This window comes from Salvelinus alpinus, chromosome 19 (assembly GCF_045679555.1).
Source record: "Salvelinus alpinus chromosome 19, SLU_Salpinus.1, whole genome shotgun sequence".
NCBI classification, from domain to species: Eukaryota; Metazoa; Chordata; class Actinopteri; order Salmoniformes; family Salmonidae; genus Salvelinus; species Salvelinus alpinus.
The window spans coordinates 2,897,971-2,925,803 of NC_092104.1; the positions used below are offsets into that span (position 1 = coordinate 2,897,971).

The 27,833-nt window shown below is 44.3% G+C and overlaps 1 protein-coding gene across 1 annotated transcript; it reads left to right on the plus strand.

Annotated features, from left to right (window-relative positions):
• The first annotated feature begins 164 nt into the window (after nt 1-164).
• Nucleotides 165-27,420, plus strand: LOC139544889 (Golgi phosphoprotein 3-like). The gene is made up of 4 exons (XM_071352059.1): nt 165-631; nt 13,900-14,031; nt 20,347-20,461; nt 26,686-27,420. The coding sequence occupies exons 1-4, from the start codon at nt 419-421 to the stop codon at nt 27,108-27,110; spliced, it is 885 nt and encodes a 294-aa protein (XP_071208160.1). The 5' UTR covers nt 165-418; the 3' UTR covers nt 27,111-27,420.
• Nucleotides 27,421-27,833: the final 413 nt, after the last annotated feature.

Consider the following 27,833-nt stretch of genomic DNA (forward strand, 5'->3'; position numbering starts at 1 on the left):
TTTGACTTTATTTCATCACAAAATTAGCACTTTGGAGAAAGTCACCCAATGACTGTCGTCAGCCAAATGGGAATCTGTCCCCTGTTATTGACATCTACTTTTCTCCTCCCCTGTCTTTACCTGTGGGACGCGCCAACTAGCTCAACTCAAGTGCCACATCCACTGTTCTCGTCATCGCTCACCGCCATATTGGATAAACTACCAGCGGACGGGGAGAGTGGAGGCTGAGGGAAACACTGCTTATATGTCGCTACATTGGTTGACGTATAGTTGTCATTACCAGAGATAAAAAACAATAATTGGGAGTCCGTAGCTGTATGTATCGGGCAAATTAAAGTGGTTTTAAAATCACGGCCGGGGTAGTGAGAGGCCGAGGCGAGCTGGGTGGTTTTCGTCGTTGCTGTTGGAACTTGTAGACATGACTTCCCTGACACAGCGGAGCTCTGGCCTAGTGCAGAGACGGACCGAGGCCTCTCGTACGGCTGCCGCCGACAAGGACAGAGGGTCCGGGGATGAAGACTTCGAGCCCCGCCGCGGGGAAGAACAAGAGGAGCAAGAGAAGGGAGACTCCAAAGAAACTCGACTCACGTTGATGGAAGAAGTACTACTCTTGGGATTGAAGGACCGCGAGGTATGTGTATTTATTTTGTAACTAAAACCATATTTAGCTGGTTAGGTAACGTTATTCAAAGACGTCAAAATAACATATACTAACAGGCGATAGCTAACGTTAACTAGTTACATTTTGTAAACATAATTATTGCTAGTTAATGCTAACTAGTTAACTGCACAGCTGACTACTTACCTATTTAGTTAGCTAGTTAGGTTTACATTGACTTGCTGGCTACATTGACAAGGTTTAAACTAGGTAGTTTAGTGCCAAAAAGAGACCTTGATGATCAAGGTTTTGGAAGCATAAGGAACTTTCATTTAATATTAGCGATAATAAAAAAAATTAACGTAGATGTTAACTTGATACCTTTTTAAAGATACACACGGCGAGGCATGGCTTATTTTTTCCACGCCCCCGAGTAAGGTACAGCAATAGAGTACTCCCATGTAATTACCCGTGTAATTACCCAAATTTTTGGCGGCATCCTAAGCAAACTACTATTGTTTCTATGAACGTTTTCAACAGCCTCAAGTGTCGTTATAAAGACACATGGCTGTCACAACAATAACTTATTTGCATGATACTTAATTCTGTTACTCGACCTGCTGACATTGACAGTGAATATAGTAAAACTGTCGCGCCATATCTACGTCACTGTTTGTTTACCCCCTAGCTTTTCTTTTTTTTTGCCAGTAAACTGACGTTAGTTAGCAGGCTAGCGAGAGAAGTTAATCTCGATCTAATTCGCTAGTCTTGGATATGTCTCGTTACTACTTCGTCTTTTCACCACCATTGAACGTTCTAGGTGTTTAGAAACGTTGATTTGTTGTTGGCTTATATATATATGTATGTTCTTTCAACTTCCTGGAGACCAGCTGTGCAGACAACCCTACCAAATGGCTCAAAGTAGCCTATGGCGATATCTACATCTACTTGGTGGAATCTCCGGGTTTGCATAAATATCCAAATGCAGAAGAATATTATAGCTGTTATTTAGATAGCTACATCTCACTACATCTTTATGCAACATCTTTATGCAATACACATAGCTAGTTAGATACAAACAAGTGCTTGCCACTTACTGGTGATGAAGTGCTTCGATACATTTGCAATCGGAGCCCACAGCTTATCAGCATCATCGTGTAATAGCCTGAAATTAGGAGGTTCTTCTAACCGGGTCCTTGGGCAGTTGAGGAGGTTCTTCTAACCGGGTCCTTGGGCAGTTGAGGAGGTTCTTCTAACCGGGTCCTTGGGCAGTTGAGGAGGTTCTTCTAACCGGGTCCTTGGGCAGTTGAGGAGGTTCTTCTAACCGGGTCCTTGGGCAGTTGAGGAGGTTCTTCTAACCGGGTCCTTGGGCAGTTGAGGAGGTTCTTCTAACCGGGTCCTTGGGCAGTTGAGGAGGTTCTTCTAACCGGGTCCTTGGGCAGTTGAGGAGGTTCTTCTAACCGGGTCCTTGGGCAGTTGAGGAGGTTCTTCTAACCGGGTCCTTGGGCAGTTGAGGAGGTTCTTCTAACCGGGTCCTTGGGCAGTTGAGGAGGTTCTTCTTAGGGCTGGCTCTGACTACATGTGTGGGTATGGATATGCAGACATGTGAGCCCCCCCATGATGACTAATGATTTGTTTTGTGGCCCCCACCCCCATCAAAGTTGCCCATCTTGCTCTAATTGGAATGCTTATTCCGGTCTCCAGTTGTCATTGTTTTAGTCAGGATATGTTTCTCATTACTTCCAAGTTTCCATGGCTTCTAAAGTCCGGGTCTAAGAAATACTTTCAGTGGAGATTCTCCATCGAGCATATATTTTAGTCCTGGAAATGCTTCAGGCTTGATGCTTTGGGTATGAGATTCACTGGAGCAAAAGTATTTCCATCTGAATATAATAAATCCAGTGTGGCAGAAATGAGTGACACCTCTCACTGTAACTTGCTGAGGCGGCTCTGCTGTGAAAGAGAAGTGCCGTAATGCATATTTTAAAAGTTACACAACCCTCTCCCATGCTGCGCTGAACTCCGTCCTATACCAGGAAACATGTCTTATTCAGCAACTATCATATGATTGTGTCTCTGATTGCAGCTGAGCCCACACACTGCAGTAGAGCACAGTAAAGATTTGAACCGGAGGCTCAATGCATTGAGAGGTGACAGTCCATTGCCAACAGCTTTGGATGCAGGTCTCATCCCAACAGTGAAGTACTGGTGTGGTGGGACTCATGTTTCCTTAACTAGGTGTGTTGAGATGAACACAGTCCACTAGTCTAACATGAGATGAACACAGTCCACTAGTCTAACAGGAGATGAACACAGTCCCACTAGTCTAACAGGAGATGAACACAGTCCCACTAGTCTAACAGGAGATGAACACAGTCCACTAGTCTAACATGAGATGAACACAGTCCCACTAGTCTAACAGGAGATGAACACAGCCCACTAGTCTAACAGGAGATGAACACAGTCCACTAGTCTAACATGAGATGAACACAGTCCACTAGTCTAACAGGAGATGAACACAGTCCACTAGTCTAACAGGAGATGAACACAGTCCACTAGTCTAACATGAGATGAACACAGTCCACTAGTCTAACATGAGATGAACACAGTCCACTAGTCTAACAGGAGATGAACACAGTCCACTAGTCTAACAGGAGATGAACACAGTCCACTAGTCTAACAGGAGATGAACACAGTCCACTAGTCTAACAGGAGATGAACACAGTCCCACTAGTCTAACAGGAGATGAACACAGTCCCACTAGTCTAACAGGAGATGAACACAGTCCACTAGTCTAACAGGAGATGAACACAGTCCACTAGTCTAACAGGAGATGAACACAGTCCCACTAGTCTAACAGGAGATGAACACAGTCCACTAGTCTAACAGGAGATGAACACAGTCCCACTAGTCTAACAGGAGATGAACACAGTCCCACTAGTCTAACAGGAGATGAACACAGTCCACTAGTCTAACAGGAGATGAACACAGTCCACTAGTCTAACAGGAGATGAACACAGTCCACTAGTCTAACAGGAGATGAACACAGTCCCACTAGTCTAACAGGAGATGAACACAGTCCCACTAGTCTAACAGGAGATGAACACAGTCCCACTAGTCTAACAGGAGATGAACACAGTCCACTAGTCTAACAGGAGATGAACACAGTCCACTAGTCTAACAGGAGATGAACACAGTCCACTAGTCTAACAGGAGATGAACACAGTCCCACTAGTCTAACAGGAGATGAACACAGTCCCACTAGTCTAACAGGAGATGAACACAGTCCACTAGTCTAACAGGAGATGAACACAGTCCACTAGTCTAACATGAGATGAACACAGTCCACTAGTCTAACACAGGGCTTCCCAAACCTTTTCACTCAGCCCCCGGCATTGGAGAGCATTACAACCGTATTTAAAACACTCATAGTCTAAATGACTGTGTTTTAAAGGGCCTCATTCATCAGTGAATAAGCAGTAGTGAGGTACAGCTCTCTGCTCTGATCAACTCCATAGCCCTCTCTCCTTTCTCCATTCAGACCTCCCCCCCCCCCCCCCCCTGGATTCTCCAGGCCCCTACACAGGGGGAGGGAATGGTAACCAGCTGTCTTTGCTGGGTATTGGTGGCGGTGTAGGCCCATCTTGTTTTTCCTTTAATGACAGAGTAGTCTTTAGATGATGTTGATGCAGGGTTTCCCTGAGTTCCGCCCCAAGCCAAGCCCGATGGGTTCCCTAGTTTGATGTTGAATTGAAACCATGTGGCTGTCGGGGGGAAACGAGCAGAAATCATCCGTAAATCTACGGTGTGTAGAATTATTCTCCTGGTTCAGTAAAATGGATGGATATGAGAACCTGTCAGATAGCGCTGAAGGACTTCTCACACAGGAAATAGCATCTTCTGTGTTATGGATATGAGGCCTGTTGAACCAGTTAATGGCATAGCGCTGAAGGACTTCTCAGACAGGAAATAGCTGGCTAAGAATGTGTTGTAGGATGAACATTTCTCTCAAGCAGAGTTCTGATGACGGTAAACCAAAACTTGTTTGGTTCCTAAAACAGGGTTGGACTGTATTCATTCAGATGTTTCATATAGTCATACCGTTCTTCTCTGATCCTGAGATTTACGGTATTACCGGCTTACTACACAAGGGGGGGCACCTGACAATGTCCGTCGATTGAATGCATAATAGATGATAAGTGAATGTAATGCATTAAACACAGCAGTTTACAGTGTGCAGTTTGAAGTTCACATACCCTACATTACTCATCTCGTATGTATATACTGTACTCTATACCATCTACTGCATCTTGCCATCTTTATGTAATACATGTATCACTAGCAACTTTAAACTATGCCACTTTATGTTTATATACCCTACATTACTCATCTCATATGTATATACTGTACTCTATACCATCTACTGCATCTTGCCTATGCCGTTCGGCCATTGCTCGTTCATATATTACATTTAATGTACATTCTTATTCATTCCTTTACACTTGTGTGTATAAGGTAGTTGTGAAATTGTTTGGTTAAATTAATTGTTAGATATTACTGCATGGTCAGAATTAGAAGCACAAGCATTTCGCTACACTCGCATTAACATCTGTTAACCATGTGTATGTGACCAATAAAATTTGATTTGATTTTATAGATGCTGAGAAGGATTTTGACAGGCTTGAATGGCAGTACATGGAGAAATTTTGTTTGGGAAAGAATGTTATCGATATGGTTTGTGTGTTTCATATGCTAACCCTGTTGCTATGGTGTCTAGTGACGCCATACTCTCAGAGGTCCCATCCCCTTTTCTTTGGGGATGTAGACGCGAAGGCGGCCTACCCCCAACGTTGTTCATTCTGTCGCTAGATCCTTTATCCCAACATCTGAGACAGAATGGAATTTCTTCTCCTATACCGATTAAATCATCCAATCATATGTCACTATATGTGGATGCTATCTATCTATCTATCTATCTATCTATCTATCTATCAATTCAATTTCAATTCAATTCAAGGGGCTTTATTGGCATGGGAAACATGTGTTAACATTGCCAAAGCAAGTGAGGTAGATATTATACAAAAGTGAAATAAACAATACAAATTAACAGTAAACATTACACATACAGAAGTTTCAAAACAATAAAGACATTACAAATGTTATATTATATATATACAGTGTTGTAACAATGTACAAATGGTTAAAGCACACAAGTTAAAATAAATAAGCATAAATATGGGTTGTATTTACAATGGTGTTTGTTCTTCACTTGTTGCCCTTTTCTTGTGGCAACAGGTCACAAATCTTGCTGCTGTGATGGCACACTGTGGAATTTCTCCCAGTAGATATGGGAGTTTATCAAAATTGGATTTGTTTTCAAATTCTTTGTGGATCTGTGTAATCTATCTTATCTATCTCCAGAATTCATTGGTAATATCAGTGGGTTTTGTGATGATTGACCCATCTGGTTCAATGAATGATGGAGCGGAGTTGCCTTTTTCCCCATAAATGTCATTTTAAGCTTTTTGCTCTCATTCTTTGTCATTTTATCTGTTTCATAGTGTAGTTTCTTCTTTTTATTCAGTTTAGTCACATGATTTCTTAATTTGCAGTACTTTTGCCAATCAGTTGCTGCTGCCAGACTTATTTGCCATTTATTTTGCCTCATCCCTCTCAACCATACGATCTTTCAATTCCTCATCAATCCACAGAGATTTAACAGTTTTTAGTCATTGTCTCAATGGGTGCATGCTTATTAGTAACTGGAATAAGCATTTTCATAAATGTGTCAAGTGTAGCGTCTGGTTGCTCCTCATTACACCACAGACCAGCAAATATTCTTTACATCAACAACATATGAATCACTACAAAACGTATTGTATGACCTCTTATACACTATATTAGGCCCAGTCTTTGGTTTTATTAGATATGGCTGCTATATTGTGATCACTACATCTGATGGATCTGGATACTGATTTAAAGCACATTTCTGCAGCATTAGTAAAGATGTGATCAATACATGTTGATGATTTCATTCCTGTGCTGTTTGTAAATACCCTGGTAGGTTGACTGATAACCTGAACCAGGTTGCAGGCGCTAGTTACAGTTTGAAGCTTTCTCTTGAGTGGGCAGCTTGATGAAAGCCTGTCAATATTTAAATAACCCAGAAAATATACTTCTCTATTGATATCACAAACATTATCATGTATTTCACACATATTATCCAGGTACTGACTGTTAGCACTTGGTGGTCTATAGCAGCTGCCCACCAGAATGGGCTTTAGGTGAGGCAGATGAACCTGTAGCCATATTACTTCAACAGTATTGAACATGAGATCCTCTCTAATCTCTACAGGAATGTGGTTCTGAATATAAACAGCCACACCTCCACCTTTGGCATTTCTGTATTTTCTGTAGATCTTATAACCATGTATTGCTACCACTGTATCATCAAAGGTATTATCTAAGTGAGTTTCAGAGATTAATGTCATCTGTTACCAGCAAGTTATTGACTTCATTAACCTCATTTTTTAAGTTACATATGTTGATGTGGGCTATTTTTAGCACTTTTCTGTGATGCTTGATTGTTTTCATTGCTTTACTGGGAAGCTTAGCAGAGGAAGATATTCTCATGTTATTTATATTAGTGCAGGGTGAGCTGCACACAGTGGACTTCCTGCTAGGGTACAACGCCTCAGTCATAACAGTATAACTCTGGTTCATAGACATGGGATTACTGCATACAATAGCTGAAGGATCAGCAGAGGTATTCAGAGCAGTTAGAGGGACATACATCAGGTTACTTACATTGTGTCTTCCAGCACCCCTGGTAGAATGTACAACTCAGCGACACAATGGTAGGGATTAAATTGGGCTGGGCTTGGGTCATTGATAGAAGGCCAGCATCCCGGAGTCACCTTTTCACTGTTGACGTTGAGACTGGTGTTTTGCGGGTACTATTTAATGAAGCTGCCAGTTGAGGACTTGTGAGGTGTCTATTTCTCAAACTAGACACTCTAATGTACTTGTCCTCTTGCTCAGTTGTGCACCGGGGCCTCCCACTCCTCATTCTATTCTGGTTAGAACCAGTTTGCTCTGTTCTGTGAAGGGAGTACTACACAGCGCTGTAAGAGATTTTCAGTTTCTTGGCAATTTCTTGCATGGAATAGCCTTCATTTCTCAGAACAAGAATAGACTGACGAGTTTCAGAAGAAAGTTCTTTGTTTCTGGCCATTTTGAGCCTGTAATCGAACCCGCTGATGCTCCAGATACTCAACTAGTCTAAAGAAGGCCAGTTTTATTGCTTCTTTAATCAGAACAACAGATTTCAGCTGTGCTAACATAATTGCAAAAGGGCTTTCTAATGATCAATTAGCCTTTGAAAATTATAAACTTGGATTATCTAACACAACGTGCCATTGGAACACAGGAGTGATGGTTGCTGAGAATGGGCCTATCTAGATAATCCATTAAAAATCAGCCGTTTCCAGCCACAATAGTCATTTACAACATTAACAATGTCTACACTGTATTTCTGATCAATTTGATGTTATTTTAATGGGCCAAAAAAGTGCTTTTCTTTCAAAAACAAGGACATTTCTAAGTGACCCCAAACTTTTGAATGTTTGGGATAGCTGGGGTGGGAGTTTAAAAAAAGGGGGGAAAGTAGAATGGTTTTTTCCCCCCCAATTTGCAACTCCCCAACGTGCTCAGAAGGCGAATGTCGAGTCAGGCGTCCTCCGAAACATGACCCGCCAAACCGCCCGTCTTAACACCCACTCCCTTAACCGGGTCTCTTGCACTGTGATGCAGTGCCTTAGACTGCTGCGCCACTCTGGAGGCCCAGTGTAATGTTTTTTGATGGTTTGTATTGCTCTTTTTTACCCAATAAAAACAATTGTAAACAAAAATAAAGGCCAATGGGTGTCTATTACCAGAATGCTAACAAAATTAGCACAAGTAATAGCGAATTTCCATAGAGGCTGTTAGCTAAATATGCTAATGAGCACCAACAAAAAAAATAGCGAAGATAGGCAATCCATCTCATAATTTTATTTATATATAAATAAACTCATCAAAAAAAGAAACGTCCTCTCACTGTCAACTGTGTTTATTTTCAGCAACTGAGACAAACTGAACAAGTTTCACAGACATGTGACTAACAGAAATGGAATAATGTGTCCCTGAACAAAGGGGGGGTCAAAATCAAAAGTAACAGTCAGTATCTGGTGTGGCCACCAGCTGCATTAAGTACAGCAGTGCATCTCCTCCTCATGGACTGCACCAGATTTGCCAGTTCTTGCTGTGAGATGTTGCCCCACTCTTCCACCAAGGCACCTGCAAGTTCCCAGACATTTCTGGGGGGAATGGCCCTAGCCCTCACCCTCTGATCCAACAGGTCCCAGACGTGCGACCTCAATGGGATTGAGATCCGGGCTCTTTGCTGGCCAAGGCAGAACACTGACATTCCTGTCTTGCAGGAAATCACGCACAGAACGAGCAGTATGGCTGGTGGCATTGTCATGCTGGAGGGTCATGTCAGGATGAGCCTGCAGGAAGGGTACCACATGAGGGAGGAGGATGTCTTCCCTGTAACACACAGCGTTGATATTGCCTGCAATGACAACAAGCTCAGTCCGATGATGCTGTGACACACTGCCCCAGACCATGACGGACCCTCCACCTCCAAATCGATCCCGCTCCAGAGTACAGGCCTCGGTGTAACGCTCATTCCTTCGACAATAAACGCGAATCCGACCATCACCCCTGGTGAGACAAAACCGCAACTCGTCAGTTTTTGCCAGTCCTGTCTGGTCCAGCGACAGTGGGTTTGTGCCCATAGGCAACGTTGTTTTACCAGGTAAGTTGACTGAGAACACATTCTCATTTACAGCAACGACCTGGGGAATAGTTACAGGGGAGAGGAGGGAGGTGAATGAGCCAATTGTAAGCTGGGGATGATTAGGTGACCGTGATGGTATGAAGGACATATTGGGAATTTAGCCACGACACCGGGGTTAACACCCCTACTGTTACGATAAGTGCCATGGGATCTTCAATGACCTCAGAGTTAGGACACCCGTTTAACATCCCCCTACACAGGGCAGTGTCCCCAATCACTGCCCTGGGGCATTGGGATATTTTTTAGACCAGAGGAAAGAGTGCCTCCTACTGGCCCTCCAACACAACTTCCAGCAGCATCTGGTCTCCCATCCAGGGACCGACCAGGACCAACCCTGCTTAGCTTCAGAAGCAAGCCAGCAGTGGGATGCTGTGTGGTATGCTGCTGGCAAGGATGATCAGCTGCCCCTCCTGTCTCCCTGTAGCTCTGTCTTAGGCGTCTCACAGTATAGACATTGCAGTTGATTGCCCTGGCCACATCTGCAGTCCTCATGTCTCCTTGCAGCATGCCTAAGGCACGTTCACGCAGATGAGCAGGGACCCTGGGCATCTTTCTTTTGGTGTTTTTCCAGAGTCAGTAGAAAGTAAGTTTTCATAACTGTGACCTTAATTGCCTACCGTCTGTAAGTTGTTAGTGTCTTAACAACCATTCCACAGGTGCATGTTCATTAATTGTTTATGGTTCATTGAACAAGTATGGGAAACAGTGTTTAAACCTTTACAATGAAGATCTGTGAAGTTATTTGGATTTTTACGAATTATCTTTGAAAGACTGCTGAGTTTATATATATACAGTTGAAGTCAGAAGTTTACATACACTTAGGTTGGAGTCATTAAAACTCGTTTTTCAACCACTCCACACATTTCTTGTTAACAAACTATAGTTTTGGCAAGTCCGTTGGGACATCTACTTTGTGCATGACACAAGTAATTTTTCCAACAATTGTTTACAGACAGATTATTTCACTTATAATTCACTGTATCATAATTCCAGTGAGTCAGAAGTTTACATACACTAAGTTGACTGTGCCTTTAAACAGCTTGGATAATTCCAGAAAATAATGTCATGGCTTTAGAAGCTTCTGATAGGCTAATTGACATCATTTGAGTCAATTGGAGGTGTACCTGTGGATGTATTTCAAGGCCTACCTTCAAACTCATACCGCTCAGGAAGGAGACGCGTTCTGTCTCCTAGAGATGAACATACTTTGGTGCGAAAAGTGCAAATCAGTCCCAGAACAACAGCAAAGGACCTTGTGAAGATGCTGGAGGAAACAGGTACAGAGTATCTATATCCACAGTAAAACGAGTCCTATATCGACGTAACCTGAAAGGCCACTCAGCAAGGAAGAAGCCACTGCTCCAAAACCGCCATAAAAAAGCCAGACTACGGTTTGCAACTGCACATGGGGACAAAGAGCGTACTATTTGGAAAAACGTCCTCTGGTCTGATGAAACAAAAATAAAACTGTTTGGCGATAATAACCATTGTTATGTTTGGAGGAAAAAGGGGGAGGCTTGCAAGCAGAAGAACACCATCCCAACCGTGAAGCACGGGGGTGGCAGCATCATGTTGTGGGGGTGCTTTGCTGCAGGAGGGACTGGTGCACTTCACAAAATAGATGGCATCACGAGGTAGGAAAATTATGTGGACATATTGAAGCAACATCTCAAGACATCAGTCAGGAAGTTAAAGCTTGGTCGCAAATGGGTCTTCCAAATGGACAAGGACCCCAAGCATACTTCCAAAGTTGTAGCAAAATGGCTTCAGGACAACACAGTCAAGGTATTGCAGTAGCCATCACAAAGCCCTGACCTTAATCCTATAGAAAATTTGTGGCAGAACTGAAAAAGCGTGTGTGAGCAAGGAGGCCTAAAAACCTGACTCAGTTACACCAGCTCTGTCAGGAGGAATGGGCCAATTCACCCTTCTTATTGTGGAAAGCTTGTGGAAGGCTACCCAAAACGTTTGACCCAAGTTAAACAATTTTAAAGGCAGTGCTACCAAATACTAATTGAGTGTGTTAACTTCTGATCCACTGGGAATGTGATAAATAAAAGCTGAAATAAATCATTCTCTACTATTATTCTGACATTTTACATTCTTAAAATAAAATGGTGATCCTAACTGACCTAAGACAGGGACTTTTTACTAGGATTTAATGTCAGGAATTGTGAAAAACAGAGTTTAAATGTATTTGGCTAAGGTGTATGTAAACTTCCGACATCAACTGTATATATATACGAGCTTCCGAATGTCATTTTTGGTGAGTTTGTATATTTACGAGAGACATTGTGCTAATTGTACTGTGCTAATGTACTGGCTCTAGAGCAGCTTGTGTCTGTGTGGAGTCTGGAGTCGCTATGGCATCGGACCCTGCCTGCTCTGCTCGGAGAAGATGTGGCAGACGGGCCGAGAACACAAGAGAAGCAAAAACGCAAAGACAACTCATCCAAAGGGCTTTGACTTCTCAAACACAACAGAAAGCTAACACAATATGATCTCCTGTCACCTTATTCATTCATCCACTTAGATAACGCAACCCCTAAGTTTAACTTGCTGGTTAACACAGAATTCAGCATTTTCTTTCATGCAGGGGAGAAAAAAAAGAAAACGCATAAGAAATGTCTTCCTGCGTTTTTATAAACGCAGATATAAAATGCTTCTTTTAATGTCATTTCTGCTCTGCATCAGACACATTTTTGTGATTCGGTTGCACTTCTCCACCCGGATGAGAATTCAGGAACAGACATTCTATCGGCAGACAGCGTTTTGACTAATGTGTAGCTACTTTTTGACTATTTTCTTTGGTGTAACCAGTCTTCTTTGGTAAAATGGAAGATAAACTTCCAGGAAATGTAGCTGGCTACATTCTTTCCATGATAAACATAAATATTATGACTATACCTAGTTTCTGCAACAACAAAAAATACCTTGCTTTTTTTTCTTCTCCATTGTAAGATCATTTAGACTACTTGTGTGGCTACCAGCCAAATAGTGTTGCGCTTCAGTTGTCATCTGATGAAAAATGAATCAATTTTCTGTCCGAATGTGTTGCGCTTATGTATTTTCTGTGAAGAAAAACAACTATATTTGCTATGTCCCTGATCAGTCTGTTGAAACAAAACAAAAAAAATCACATTCAATATAAAACCCGACACCTGTCAATACACAGCTGGACTTACCCCGCTTCCTCTTTCTCCCGTTTATTTACAAACAAAAACACGTGACTGGCTCAACTGTTCTGGAGAGCGACAGTAGGCTTCATGATGTGATCGGTGAAATGAAGAACGCAATCTCCTTCACTTAAAAAGTAGCTACAAATATTACAATGTATAGGAAAAACTAAGAAATTGTTTCAGTAGTATTTAAAAACCAGCCCAACCCTAATAACCCTGAATACGGTACACAGGCCTACTCGTAAATGTTCGGATCAGGAAAGGGGGACACTAATTGAACCAACCGTGTAGTGACTGTGCTCCCTGTCCTCTTGTCTTTGCGACAGGGCTACAGGTCCTCCTCCAGAATATAGCTGGTGCATGTAGCTGGTGCATGTATGTAGCTGGTGCATGTATGTAGCTGGTGCATGTATGTAGCTGGTGCATGCATGTAGCTGGTGCATGCATGTAGCTGGTGCATGCATGTAGCTGGTGCATGCATGTAGCTGGTGCATGCATGTAGCTGGTGCATGCATGTATGTAGCTGGTGCATGCATGTATGTAGCTGGTGCATGCATGTATGTAGCTGGTGCATGCATGTATGTAGCTGGTGCATGCATGTATGTAGCTGGTGCATGCATGTATGTAGCTGGTGCATGCATGTATGTAGCTGGTGCATGCATGTATGTAGCTGGTGAATGTATGTAGCTGGTGAATGTATGTAGCTGGTGAATGTATGTAGCTGGTGAATGTATGTAGCTAGTGAATGTATGTAGCTAGTGAATGTATGTAGCTAGTGAAGTAGAGCCCAGGCTGCTAAACCGTGACCGTGCCAACAATTTATCAAGGACATTGTTACTGATGTCGATAATCAGGGGAAGTAGCTACTAGAGAAATATGAAGTTTGAAATTAAACGTCTGCCAATATTGCTAACAGTACAACTTTTAATATTTACAACATTCCAAATAGTAGTTCTAATGGTATGGTAATATTCAAAAGTATTCTAAGCGGTGCACATTAATGTTAGATACATATCGTTCTATTTATCGTTAGGATAATTCAGTCTATCTTGATGTGGATGTTTTTGCCCCGATCGCCCAGTTCTACAGTGTAATGACTACGTTCTGTTCTCTCTCTGTGGGTTACACATCGTTCATCAGGGCTCTGTGGCTTGTATGCTCTCACACACGTACACATGCCCACACACACACACACGCTCATCCCTGTCCTTCTCTCTCAGGGCTACACGTCGTTCTGGAACGACTGCATCTCGTCGGGGCTGCGCGGCTGTATGCTCATAGAGCTGGCCATCAGAGGACGACTGCAGCTGGAGGCCTGTGGCATGAGGAGGAAAAGCCTGCTCGCCAGGAAGGTAGGGAATCCTGACCAACCGGCTGCTCTGTTTGTGACTGTGTATGTTCACTAACCAATGATCGATGTGTGTGTTGCCAGCGAGGTGTTGCACATCCTCATCTATAGTCGGATTACATGACATTTACAACACTCCTGTGTTGCGCAAACAAAATAAAACCACGTTATGCTGGATGAGGTAAGGAAATAAAACCACGTTATGCTGGATGAGGTAAGGAAATAAAACCACGTTATGCTGGATGAGGTAAGGAAATAAAACCACATTATGCTGGATGAGGTAAGGAAATAAAACCACGTTATGCTGGATGAGGTAAGGAAATAAAACCACGTTATGCTGGATGAGGTAAGGAAATAAAACCACGTTATGCTGGATGAGGTAAGGAAATAAAACCACATTATGCTGGATGAGGTAAGGAAATAAAACCACGTTATGCTGGATGAGGTAAGGAAATAAAACCACGTTATGCTGGATGAGGTAAGGAAATAAAACCACATTATGCTGCCACATTATGCTGGATGAGGTAAGGAAATAAAACCACATTATGCTGGACGAGGTAAGGAAATAAAGCCACGTTATGCTGGATGAGGTAAGGAAATAAATCCACATTATGCTGGATGAGGTAAGGAAATAAAACCACATTATGCTGCCACATTATGCTGGATGAGGTAAGGAAATAAAACCACATTATGCTGGACGAGGTAAGGAAATAAAACCACATTATGCTGGACGAGGTAAGGAAATAAAACCACATTATGCTGGACGAGGTAAGGAAATAAAGCCACATTATGCTGGATGAGGTAAGGAAATAAAACCACGTTATGCTGGATGAGGTAAGGAAATAAAGCCACATTATGCTGGATGAGGTAAGGAAATAAAACCACGTTATGCTCTGTTTACAGTTGATTGACAACTTTACCAGTAGCCTAAATAGAAATGTAAATGTCTCTGGTTCTGGTGCATGGGCTCTAGTGTTGTTACCATACCAGCATCTTTTTTATTCAATACCAATACCAGGTTTAGTTTCACGACACCAAAACAAACAAAAAATGTGTATTAGCCAAAGTCACAGAAACTCGGCTACTGCTCTGTTTAATCGTTGGGCATCTTTGAGTTCAGTATCATTGCATCTGAAAAAATTTGATGTCCAATTTTGGCGGGGAGAAACAGCCAAAAAAATGCATTCATTTAATCAATTAAACAATCATGCTATGAATTTAACTTTGGTATAAAAAAAACAATCTAACTACAAAACAATATAATGGTAATAATTAACTTGAATGGTTAATCAAGATGTAACCCAGTTCTATTTACAATACAGGTGAATGCATATTATTCAATAGGAGTGTGTGCATGTATGGCGTTATTCAGCTTAATTTAACTGATTTCGTGGGGCTACAGATGACAATCCCATTTAATTTAAGACTTATTTTATTGGCAATTGCTAGGAGAACATATTATTTTATTGTACTAATCAACAACATTTTACATAGAAGAAGCAATTTCTCTCCGCCAATCAGCAGTCATTTTGTGTAAGGGCTTGTTGAGTGTCCTTCCCTATAAGCTGAAAGTCTGCTGTCAATGTGGTTACTGTGAAATAGCATTGTATCTGGTCAAACACCATTTTTCCCAAAATTCTACAAAGGGTTGGTAACAGGCTGATTGGTTGGCTATTTGAGCCAATGAAGGGGGCTTTACTGTCCGCTATTATCCTCCAGTCATTTTCCATCCAAGTTATCAGACCCCGGTGGCTTGTCATTGTTGATAGACAATCTTGTCACCTCTCCCACACTTTAAGGAATTCAAAATGACTTGGTCAAATGTTTTATTGCTTCATGAAGAGTAATAATATTTATTTTATTTTTACAAATGAGAGTATCCATCGGCCCTTTTCCCGTGACAACTATAAACATATCGCAGATTATACACTTAATAGCACCCCAGTCTCCTGCAGATTCAAAGGAGTTTTCACTGCTGAACACTGACAGTCCAAGGGGACTTAGATGCGCCCTCCATGGCCGCGGACACCCCTACCAGCGCCGCGGACACCCCTACCAGCGCCCGCGGACACCCCTACCAGCGCCGCGGACACCCCTACCAGCGCCGCGAACACCCCTACCAGCGCCGCGGACACCCCTACCAGCGCCGCGGACACCCCTACCAGCGCCGCGGACACCCCTACCAGCGCCGCGGACACCCCTACCAGCGCCGCGGACACCCCTACCTGCGCCGCGGACACCCCTACCAGCGCCGCGGACACCCCTACCAGCGCCTCACACAACGGTGTTGTTATCCGTCTCTCGTTGAATATGGAGAGCAAGAGAGAAACGCAGGGCGGGGTGCGGGTGATGGCTGGGTCGGTTGTCAGTGGCAGGTCGCCGGGTGTTCCTTCGCTACGCACCGACCCGGCTGTGTGTTTTAGGGTTTTGGTGTAGCCTCTCAGAGCTGTGTCGGGCGTATCTCCAGTGTCTGTAGTTGTGGGGGATACAAAACATATAGTTACAGCATGTACTAGCCAACAAATGGAGTCACACTCACACGCTGGAAATAAGGACTTTCCCTTTATTAGTACTGTAGAGAGCGTTGTCTGAGTTGATCTCTTGGTAGCCAGGTACTAAAGCGTCGGGGTGAAAACGTTGAATGAAAAAATAAAGCGAGGGGGGAAAAAACTACAACGTTGGTTAATGTGTTAAATGCATAGTTTTGATTTAAACGGTTATTAAAAGTTTTTTTTTTTTTTTTTAAATACGAAAGGTTTAGCAGGTAGCCAAGTCGCAACAAACGGAACAGTAGCCACGACTACGCGGATGTGGGACGTTTTCCCACGTGAGATGAGAAGTCACGTCAATGGCGCACACATGGGCATAGGAGGGTGTGTGTGGCAGGATTAGGGGGTTGAAAACGCTAGGTCAGGGACCGCAGCTATGCCGCAGCAAGGCACATATGGTGCTGTGACATCAATGCAAAATGTCATCGAGCAACAAATCAAGGCGCCCATAGTGGATCTCACCAAATAATTGTAGGCAACACTGGCTGTGAATTCTCCCCCCCCAAACAAATTCAAGCCAGTTTACTCCGTGTAGAGAGCCCCCCCAGGTAAGGCTATATCTCCTACCATTGTGCCCTTGAGCAAGGCACTTAACCCCCAAAATGTGCTCCTCCAATGTGTGGTGTTGGGTTGAGAGCAGAGCAGAAGACACATTTCCAATGGAACATTTTAGACACATTAAGTTGTCTGCAGGTGATCTGGAAGCCATTACATGGCAGTATCGTTGTGTTCTGATTCTGACTGTGTTTGTATGTAGCCTATACCCTAGTTGGATTCTGATTCTGACTGTATGTAGTCTATACCCTAGTTGGATTCTGACTGTATATAACCTATACCCTAGTTGGATTCTGATTCTGACTGTATGTAGTCTATACCCTAGTTGGATTCTGACTGTATATAACCTATACCCTAGTTGGATTCTGATTCTGACTGTATGTAGCCTCTACCCTAGTTGGATTCTGACTGTATGTAGTCTATACCCTAGTTGGATTCTGACTGTATGTAGCCTCTACCCTAGTTGGATTCTGACTGTATGTAGCCTATACCCTAGTTGGATTCTGACTGTATGTAGTCTATACCCTAGTTGGATTCTGACTGTATGTAGCCTCTACCCTAGTTGGATTCTGACTGTATGTAGCCTATACCCTAGTTGGATTCTGACTGTATGTAGCCTATACCCTAGTTGGATTCTGACTGTGTGTAGCCTATACCCTAGTTGGATTCTGACTGTATGTAGCCTATACCCTAGTTGGATTCTGACTGTATGTAGCCTATACCCTAGTTGGATTCTGACTGTATATAACCTATACCCTAGTTGGATTCTGATTCTGACTGTATGTAGTCTATACCCTAGTTGGATTCTGACTGTATATAACCTATACCCTAGTTGGATTCTGATTCTGACTATATGTAGCCTCTACCCTAGTTGGATTCTGACTGTATGTAGTCTATACCCTAGTTGGATTCTGACTGTATGTAGCCTCTACCCTAGTTGGATTCTGACTGTATGTAGCCTATACCCTAGTTGGATTCTGACTGTATGTAGTCTATACCCTAGTTGGATTCTGACTGTATGTAGCCTCTACCCTAGTTGGATTCTGACTGTATGTAGCCTATACCCTAGTTGGATTCTGACTGTATGTAGCCTATACTCTAGTTGGATTCTGACTGTATGTAGCCTATACCCTAGTTGGAATCTGACTGTATGTAGCCTATACCCTAGTTGGATTCTGACTGTATGTAGCCTATACCCTAGTTGGATTCTGACTGTATGTAGCCTCTACCCTAGTTGGATTCTGATTCTGACTGTATGTAGCCTATACCCGAGTTGGATTCTGACTGTGTAGCCTATACCCTAGCTGGATTCTGATTCTGACTGTATGTAGCCTATACCCTAGTTGGATTCTGATTCTGACTGTATGTAGCCTATACCCTAGTTGGATTCTGATTCTGACTGTATGTAGCCTATACTCCAGTTGGATTCTGACTGTATGTAGCCTATACCCTAGCTGGATTCTGACTATGTAGCCTATACCCTAGTTGGATTCTGATTCTGACTGTATGTAGCCTATACCCTAGCTGGATTCTGACTGTGTGTAGCCTATACCCTAGTTGGATTCTGACTGTATGTAGCCTATACCCTAGTTGGATTCTGACTGTATGTAGCCTATACCCTAGCTGGATTCTGACTGTATGTAGCCTATACCCTAGTTGGATTCTGACTGTATGTAGCCTATACCCTAGTTGGATTCTGACTGTATGTAGCCTATACCCTAGTTGGATTCTGACTGTATGTAGCCTATACCCTAGTTGGATTCTGATTCTGACTGTATGTAGCCTATACCCTAGTTGGATTCTGATTCTGACTGTATGTAGCCTATACCCTAGTTGGATTCTGACTGTATGTAGCCTATACCCTAGTTGGATTCTGACTGTGTGTAACCTATACCCTAGCTGGATTCTGACTGTATGTAGCCTATACCCTAGCTGGATTCTGATTCTGACTGTATGTAGCCTATACCCTAGTTGGATTCTGATTCTGACTGTATGTAGCCTATACCCTAGTTGGATTCTGACTGTATGTAGCCTATACCGTAGTTGGGTTCTGACTGTATGTAGCCTATACCCTAGTTGGATTCTGACTGTGTGTAGCCTATACCCTAGTTGGATTCTGATTCTGACTGTGTGTAGCCTATACCCTAGTTGGATTCTGACTGTGTGTAGCCTATACCCTAGTTGGATTCTGACTGTGTGTAGCCTATACCCTAGTTGGATTCTGATTCTGACTGTATGTAGCCTATACCCTAGTTGGATTCTGACTGTGTGTAGCCTATACCCTAGCTGGATTCTGACTGTGTGTAGCCTATACCCTAGCTGGATTCTGATTCTGACTGTATGTAGCCTATACCCTAGTTGGATTCTGACTGTATGTAGCCTATACCCTAGTTGGATTCTGACTGTATGTAGCCTATACCCTAGTTGGATTCTGATTCTGACTGTATGTAGCCTATACCCTAGTTGGATTCTGATTGTATGTAGCCTATACCCTAGTTGGATTCTGACTGTATGTAGCCTATACCCTAGTTGGATTCTGACTGTATGTAGCCTATACCCTAGTTGGATTCTGATTCTGACTGTATGTAGCCTATACCCTAGTTGGATTCTGATTCTGACTGTATGTAGCCTATACCCTAGTTGGATTCTGACTGTGTGTAACCTATACCCTAGTTGGATTCTGACTGTATTTAGCCTATACCCTAGTTGGATTCTGACTGTGTGTAACCTATACCCTAGTTGGATTCTGACTGTATGTAGCCTATACCCTAGTTGGATTCTGACTGTGTGTAACCTATACCCTAGTTGGATTCTGACTGTATGTAGCCCAGACCCTAGCTGGATTCTGATTCTGACTGTATGTAGCCCAGACCCTAGCTGGATTCTGACTGTATGTAGCCTATACCCTAGTTGGATTCTGACTGTATGTAGCCTATACCCTAGTTGGATTCTGACTGTATGTAGCCCAGACCCTAGTTGGATTCTGACTGTATGTAGCCCAGACCCTAGTTGGATTCTGACTGTATGTAGCCTATACCCTAGCTGGATTCTGACTGTATGTAGCCCAGACCCTAGTTGGATTCTGACTGTATGTAGCCCAGACCCTAGTTGGATTCTGACTGTATGTAGCCTATACCCTAGCTGGATTCTGACTGTATGTAGCCCAGACCCTAGCTGGATTCTGATCCTGACTGTGTGGTTCTATTGTCTCCTAGGTGATCTGTAAGTCAGATGCTCCGACAGGGGACGTGCTATTGGACGAGGCTCTCAAACACGTGAAGGAGACACAGCCCCCAGAGACGGTGCAGAGCTGGATCGAGCTGCTCAGCGGTGAGTGTGTTAGAGGTTTACTACTAACAGAGTGGTCTCAGCCACCAAACAGAGGTTTACTACTAACAGAGTGGTCTCAGCCACCAAACAGAGGTTTACTACTAACAGAGTGGTCTCGGCCCCCAAACAGAGGTTTACTACTAACAGAGTGGTCTCAGCCACCAAACAGAGGTTTACTACTAACAGAGTGGTCTCGGCCCCCAAACAGAGGTTTACTACTAACAGAGTGGTCTCAGCCACCAAACAGAGGTTTACTACTAACAGAGTGGTCTCAGCCACTACTAACAGAGTGGCCAGCCAGCCAGGCCAGCCTCAGCCAGGCCAGCCACCAAACAGAGGTTTACTACTAACAGAGTGGTCTCAGCCACCAAACAGAGGTTTACTACTAACAGAGTGGTCTCAGCCACCAAACAGAGGTTTACTACTAACAGAGTGGTCTCAGCCACCAAACAGAGGTTTACTACTAACAGAGTGGTCTCAGCCACCAAACAGAGGTTTACTACTAACAGAGTGGTCTCAGCCACCAAACAGAGGTTTACTACTAACAGAGTGGTCTCAGCCACCAAACAGAGGTTTACTACTAACAGAGTGGTCTCAGCCACCAAACAGAGGTTTACTACTAACAGAGTGGTCTCGGCCACCAAACAGAGGTTTACTACTAACAGAGTGGTCTCGGCCACCAAACAGAGGTTTACTACTAACAGAGTGGTCTCGGCCCCCAAACAGAGGTTTACTACTAACAGAGTGGTCTCGGCCCCCAAACAGAGGTTTACTACTAACAGAGTGGTCTCGGCCCCCAAACAGAGGTTTACTACTAACAGAGTGGTCTCAGCCACCAAACAGAGGTTTACTACTAACAGAGTGGTCTCAGCCACCAAACAGAGGTTTACTACTAACAGAGTGGTCTCAGCCACCAAACAGAGGTTTACTACTAACAGAGTGGTCTCAGCCACCAAACAGAGGTTTACTACTAACAGAGTGGTCTCAGCCCCCAAACAGAGGTTTACTACTAACAGAGTGGTCTCAGCCACCAAACAGAGGTTTACTACTAACAGAGTGGTCTCAGCCACCAAACAGAGGTTTACTACTAACAGAGTGGTCTCAGCCACCAAACAGAGGTTTACTACTAACAGAGTGGTCTCAGCCAGGCCAGCCACCAAACAGGGTTTACTACTAACAGAGTGGTCTCAGCCACCAAACAGAGGTTTACTACTAACAGAGTGGTCTCAGCCACCAAACAGAGGTTTACTACTAACAGAGTGGTCTCAGCCACCAAACAGAGGTTTACTACTAACAGAGTGGTCTCAGCCAGGCCAGCCACCAAACAGGGTTTACTACTAACAGAGTGGTCTCGGCCACCAAACAGGGTTTACTACTAACAGAGTGGTCTCAGCCACCAAACAGGGTTTACTACTAACAGAGTGGTCTCAGCCACCAAACAGAGGTTTACTACTAACAGAGTGGTCTCAGCCACCAAACAGGGTTTACTACTAACAGAGTGGTCTCAGCCACCAAACAGAGGGTTCCTACTAACAGAGTGGTCTCGGCCACCAAACAGAGGTTTACTACTAACAGAGTGGTCTCAGCCCCCAAACAGAGGTTTACTACTAACAGAGTGGTCTCAGCCACCAAACAGAGGTTTACTACTAACAGAGTGGTCTCAGCCAGGCCAGCCACCAAACAGAGATTTACTGTTAACAGAGTGGTCTCAGCCAAAAAATGTATCATTATTTATATCTTCTCTTTGTTGTAACTTTTAATGGGTTACAGAGTTAATGTTTACAGTTAATTCATTGAGCTGTATCTAAATATATTTTCTTTCTCGTTATTTACATATGTACAAGAGTAATTGTATTAGAATTCATGTTAAGGAGATTGAGAACTATGTACACATTTCTGTTGTATTGGTTAGTATTGGATTACGCTGTTGACTTTTAAGTACCAGAATGCCTTGCGACAGGAAGTTAACTGCTACGTTCTCGTTTTTTTTTTTATGTACAAGTGACAAGTGATTTATCCTGGCTTTCGCTATCAACATTATTTTATTGTTTTATAAAATCTCTAAATTGGTGAAATGTATTATTCCTAAAATAAGCTTTCATCTCACAACCGACGTCCCCAAGTCATTACTTTGAAGATAGTTATTTTATACTCTCATCACGCCACCGATCATAGTCCCAAGTACGCTTACTATAAAGATGACACGGGACAGAGCGTCTTTTACATCGTATTGATTTAAATAATTAGCCCAGACGGACAGGCTTTGTTGCCGTGAGACCTCAGGAGGAAGTGGTACTCTATTGGCTGGCGTCTCTGAGGTCCAAAGGGCGTATAAATGCCTCTGGAGAAGGTTGGGGGGGGGTGGGAGAGACACCCAGGCCAACCACCAAAAAGAGGATCAAAGTGTCTAGGTTGTTGAAAAACACAGGAGAAAATCAGCTCAACCAAACAAGGGATTTGACATCTGAAACGTCATGTTTAAAAAAAAATATATATATATATGTTACCAGGCCAGCTCTACTGTTTGACAAAAATGTAGTGCGATCACTCAACCGTGAGGCTGAGTCCAGACCCACGCCTGAGTTCAGCATTTCCACACCCTTGGATTGGTATAGGCCTAGTTGTGATAGTAGGCTATATTCTGTTTTTATTTAATTTTTTTCATTTTAGATTTAAACTAATGTTTATGGCTACCTTTTTGTTGTTGTTGTTGTTTGATTTGCACAACTTGTACATCTGATGTTGTGGCTGTATTTCTGTTGTTTAGAATTCCTGTGAAAACGACCCGACTCGTAGTCATAGCAAACACCCGAAGCCCACATTGCGTGGCCTTGCTACTGTTGTAACCATCGTCTGAGCCAAGCTGCCCAAGAACTTCCAAGTTCTCAGTTTGATTGATTTGATTAGAAATGTATTCTCACTTGTTTGGCACACTTGCCTCGTAGCCTTTCCAGCCCAAACAATACATTTTACAATAAAAATAAGACAACGAATGAGATAAACCAAAAGGCAATACAATGGAATAACTACTCTCTCCCCCAGGCCTTTTTATTTGGCTGTTATCGAGTTGTGGACATATGTTACATCGACAATGCTGCTTTGCGGTTTTAACTCTGCGTCAAGCTTAACACCACGCTCTTCTCCCCCCTGTAGGTCTTAACACCTCTGTTCTCCCTCCCCTGTAGGTCTTAACACCTCTGTTCTCTCCTCCCTGTAGGTCTTAACACCTCTGTTCTCCCTCCCCTGTAGGTCTTAACACCTCTGTTCTCCCCTTCCCCTGTAGGTCTTAACACCTCTGTTCTCCCCCTCCCCTGTAGGTCTTAACACCTCTGTTCTCTCCTCCCTGTAGGTCTTAACACCTCTGTTCTCCCTCCCCTGTAGGTCTTAACACCTCTGTTCTCTCCTCCCTGTAGGTCTTAACACCTCTGTTCTCTCCTCCCCTGTAGGTCTTAACACCTCTGTTCTCTCCTCCCTGGTGGTCTTAACACCTCTGTTCTCCCCTTCCCCTGTAGGTCTTAACACCTCTGTTCTCTCCTCCCTGTAGGTCTTAACACCTCTGTTCTCCCTCCCCTGGTGGTCTTAACACCTCTGTTCTCCCTCCCCTGGTGGTCTTAACACCTCTGTTCTCCCTCCCCTGTAGGTCTTAACACCTCTGTTCTCTCCTCCTCCCTGTAGGTCTTAACACCTCTGTTCTCTCCTCCTCCCTGTAGGTCTTAACACCTCTGTTCTCTCTCCTCCCTGTAGGTCTTAACACCTCTGTCTCTCCTCCTCCCTGTAGGTCTTAACACCTCTGTTCTCTCCTCCCCTGTAGGTCTTAACACCTCTGTTCTCCCTCCCCTGGTGGTCTTAACACCTCTGTTCTCCCTCCCCTGGTGGTCTTAACACCTCTGTTCTCTCCTCCCTGTAGGTCTTAACACCTCTGTTCTCTCCTCCCTGTAGGTCTTAACACCTCTGTTCTCTCCTCCCTGTAGGTCTTAACACCTCTGTTCTCTCCCCCCTGTAGGTCTTAACACCTCTGTTCTCTCCTCCTCCCTGTAGGTCTTAACACCTCTGTTCTCTCCTCCTCCCTGTAGGTCTTAACACCTCTGTTCTCTCCTCCTCCCTGTAGGTCTTAACACCTCTGTTCTCTCCTCCTCCCTGTAGGTCTTAACACCTCTGTTCTCTCCTCCTCCCTGTAGGTCTTAACACCTCTGTTCTCTCCTCCTCCCTGTAGGTCTTAACACCTCTGTTCTCTCCTCCTCCCTGTAGGTCTTAACACCTCTGTTCTCTCCTCCTCCCTGTAGGTCTTAACACCTCTGTTCTCTCCTCCTCCCTGTAGGTCTTAACACCTCTGTTCTCTCCTCCTCCCTGTAGGTCTTAACACCTCTGTTCTCTCCTCCTCCCTGTAGGTCTTAACACCTCTGTTCTCTCCTCCTCCCTGTAGGTCTTAACACCTCTGTTCTCTCCTCCTCCCTGTAGGTCTTAACACCTCTGTTCTCTCCTCCTCCCTGTAGGTCTTAACACCTCTGTTCTCTCCTCCTCCCTGTAGGTCTTAACACCTCTGTTCTCTCCTCCTCCCTGTAGGTCTTAACACCTCTGTTCTCTCCTCCTCCCTGTAGGTCTTAACACCTCTGTTCTCCCTCCCCTGGTGGTCTTAACACCTCTGTTCTCTCCTCCCTGTAGGTCTTAACACCTCTGTTCTCTCCTCCTCCCTGTAGGTCTTAACACCTCTGTTCTCTCCTCCTCCCTGTAGGTCTTAACACCTCTGTTCTCCCTCCCTGTAGGTCTTAACACCTCTGTTCTCCCCTCCCTGTAGGTCTTAACACCTCTGTTCTCCCCTCCCTGTAGGTCTTAACACCTCTGTTCTCTCCTCCTCCCTGTAGGTCTTAACACCTCTGTTCTCTCCTCCTCCCTGTAGGTCTTAACACCTCTGTTCTCTCCTCCTCCCTGTAGGTCTTAACACCTCTGTTCTCTCCTCCTCCCTGTAGGTCTTAACACCTCTGTTCTCTCCTCCTCCCTGTAGGTCTTAACACCTCTGTTCTCTCCTCCTCCCTGTAGGTCTTAACACCTCTGGTCTCTCCTCCTCCCTGTAGGTCTTAACACCTCTGTTCTCTCCTCCTCCCTGTAGGTCTTAACACCTCTGTTCTCTCCTCCTCCCTGTAGGTCTTAACACCTCTGTTCTCTCCTCCTCCCTGTAGGTCTTAACACCTCTGTTCTCTCCTCCTCCCTGTAGGTCTTAACACCTCTGTTCTCTCCTCCTCCCTGTAGGTCTTAACACCTCTGTTCTCTCCTCCTCCCTGTAGGTCTTAACACCTCTGTTCTCTCCTCCTCCCTGTAGGTCTTAACACCTCTGTTCTCTCCTCCTCCCTGTAGGTCTTAACACCTCTGTTCTCTCCTCCTCCCTGTAGGTCTTAACACCTCTGTTCTCTCCTCCTCCCTGTAGGTCTTAACACCTCTGTTCTCTCCTCCTCCCTGTAGGTCTTAACACCTCTGTTCTCTCCTCCTCCCTGTAGGTCTTAACACCTCTGTTCTCTCCTCCTCCCTGTAGGTCTTAACACCTCTGTTCTCTCCTCCTCCCTGTAGGTCTTAACACCTCTGTTCTCTCCTCCTCCCTGTAGGTCTTAACACCTCTGTTCTCTCCTCCTCCCTGTAGGTCTTAACACCTCTGTTCTCTCCTCCTCCCTGTAGGTCTTAACACCTCTGTTCTCTCCTCCTCCCTGTAGGTCTTAACACCTCTGTTCTCTCCTCCTCCCTGTAGGTCTTAACACCTCTGTTCTCTCCTCCTCCCTGTAGGTCTTAACACCTCTGTTCTCTCCTCCTCCCTGTAGGTCTTAACACCTCTGTTCTCTCCTCCTCCCTGTAGGTCTTAACACCTCTGTTCTCTCCTCCTCCCTGTAGGTCTTAACACCTCTGTTCTCTCCTCCTCCCTGTAGGTCTTAACACCTCTGTTCTCTCCTCCTCCCTGTAGGTCTTAACACCTCTGTTCTCTCCTCCTCCCTGTAGGTCTTAACACCTCTGTTCTCTCCTCCTCCCTGTAGGTCTTAACACCTCTGTTCTCTCCTCCTCCCTGTAGGTCTTAACACCTCTGTTCTCTCCTCCTCCCTGTAGGTCTTAACACCTCTGTTCTCTCCTCCTCCCTGTAGGTCTTAACACCTCTGTTCTCTCCTCCTCCCTGTAGGTCTTAACACCTCTGTTCTCTCCTCCTCCCTGTAGGTCTTAACACCTCTGTTCTCTCCTCCCTGTAGGTGAGACGTGGAACCCTCTGAAGCTACACTACCAGCTGAGGAACGTGAGGGAGCGTCTAGCCAAGAACCTGGTGGAAAAGGGCGTGCTGACCACGGAGAAACAGAACTTCCTCCTCTTCGACATGACCACTCACCCGCTCACCAACGACAACATCAAACAACGTCTCGTCAAGAGGGTTCAAGAGGCCGTGTTGGAGAAATGGGTCAACGACCCGCACCGCATGGACAAGCGGCTGCTCGCCCTCATCTTCCTGGCCCACTCGTCTGATGTCCTGGAGAATGCCTTTTCCCCTCTGCTGGACGACCAGTATGACCTGGCCATGAAGAGAGTACGGCAGCTCTTGGACCTGGAGCCAGAGGGGGAGAGCACGAAGACCAACGCCAATGAGTTGTTGTGGGCCGTGGTGGCCGCCTTTACCAAGTGACCTGACCTTCCACCTTCAGACAACAGAGGGGGTTGGTTGGTTAATGACGATGGTGGTGGGTATGGTGTGAAGGGAGAGGGAGACGACAGGACAGTTTGGCGTGGGACGGAGAGGAGAGGGCTAGTCCTGACTTGAGTTCGCCTCCGCCTAGACTTTCTGAACAGAGTAGACCGCTCCAGACCTGTCCGACGGTTTTTCTGTTTTCTTTCCTTGTAGATAACTCTCTCACTCCTTCCTCCATCGTGGTATTTTGTGTCTCTGCGAGATGCCATTTAAATCGCTGACTTTTACAACAGAAAAACCAAAAAAACTCCCCTCTGATGGAGAAACGTTTTGGAGACTGGACCGACTGAAATATGAAGATTCAATCATCTTTCTCTCTTCCTCAGAAATGTCTTTCTTCAAAGTATATGATGTATTCTCTCCAGGTATCTAGCTCTAACTCACTTTAACGTGTATTAATCCACTGTTGTTCAGTGATGTACATGCAGACTCCATGTACGTGAAACATAGTAACACTATATGAATACTAGAGAATTATTCTCCTCACAAGGTTTTTTTGGGGGGGGGAGGAGGATTTGATTTCCTCTCCCAACGTGATGACATCATGACGACATGGTCTGAAGTTTCCTGTTTCTGATTTTTACACTCATGTTTAATGAACGAAAAGCTTCTCTCGTGAAGGTGTTTTGGGTTCCAGGTAAATGTGAGAGACCAAGGGAT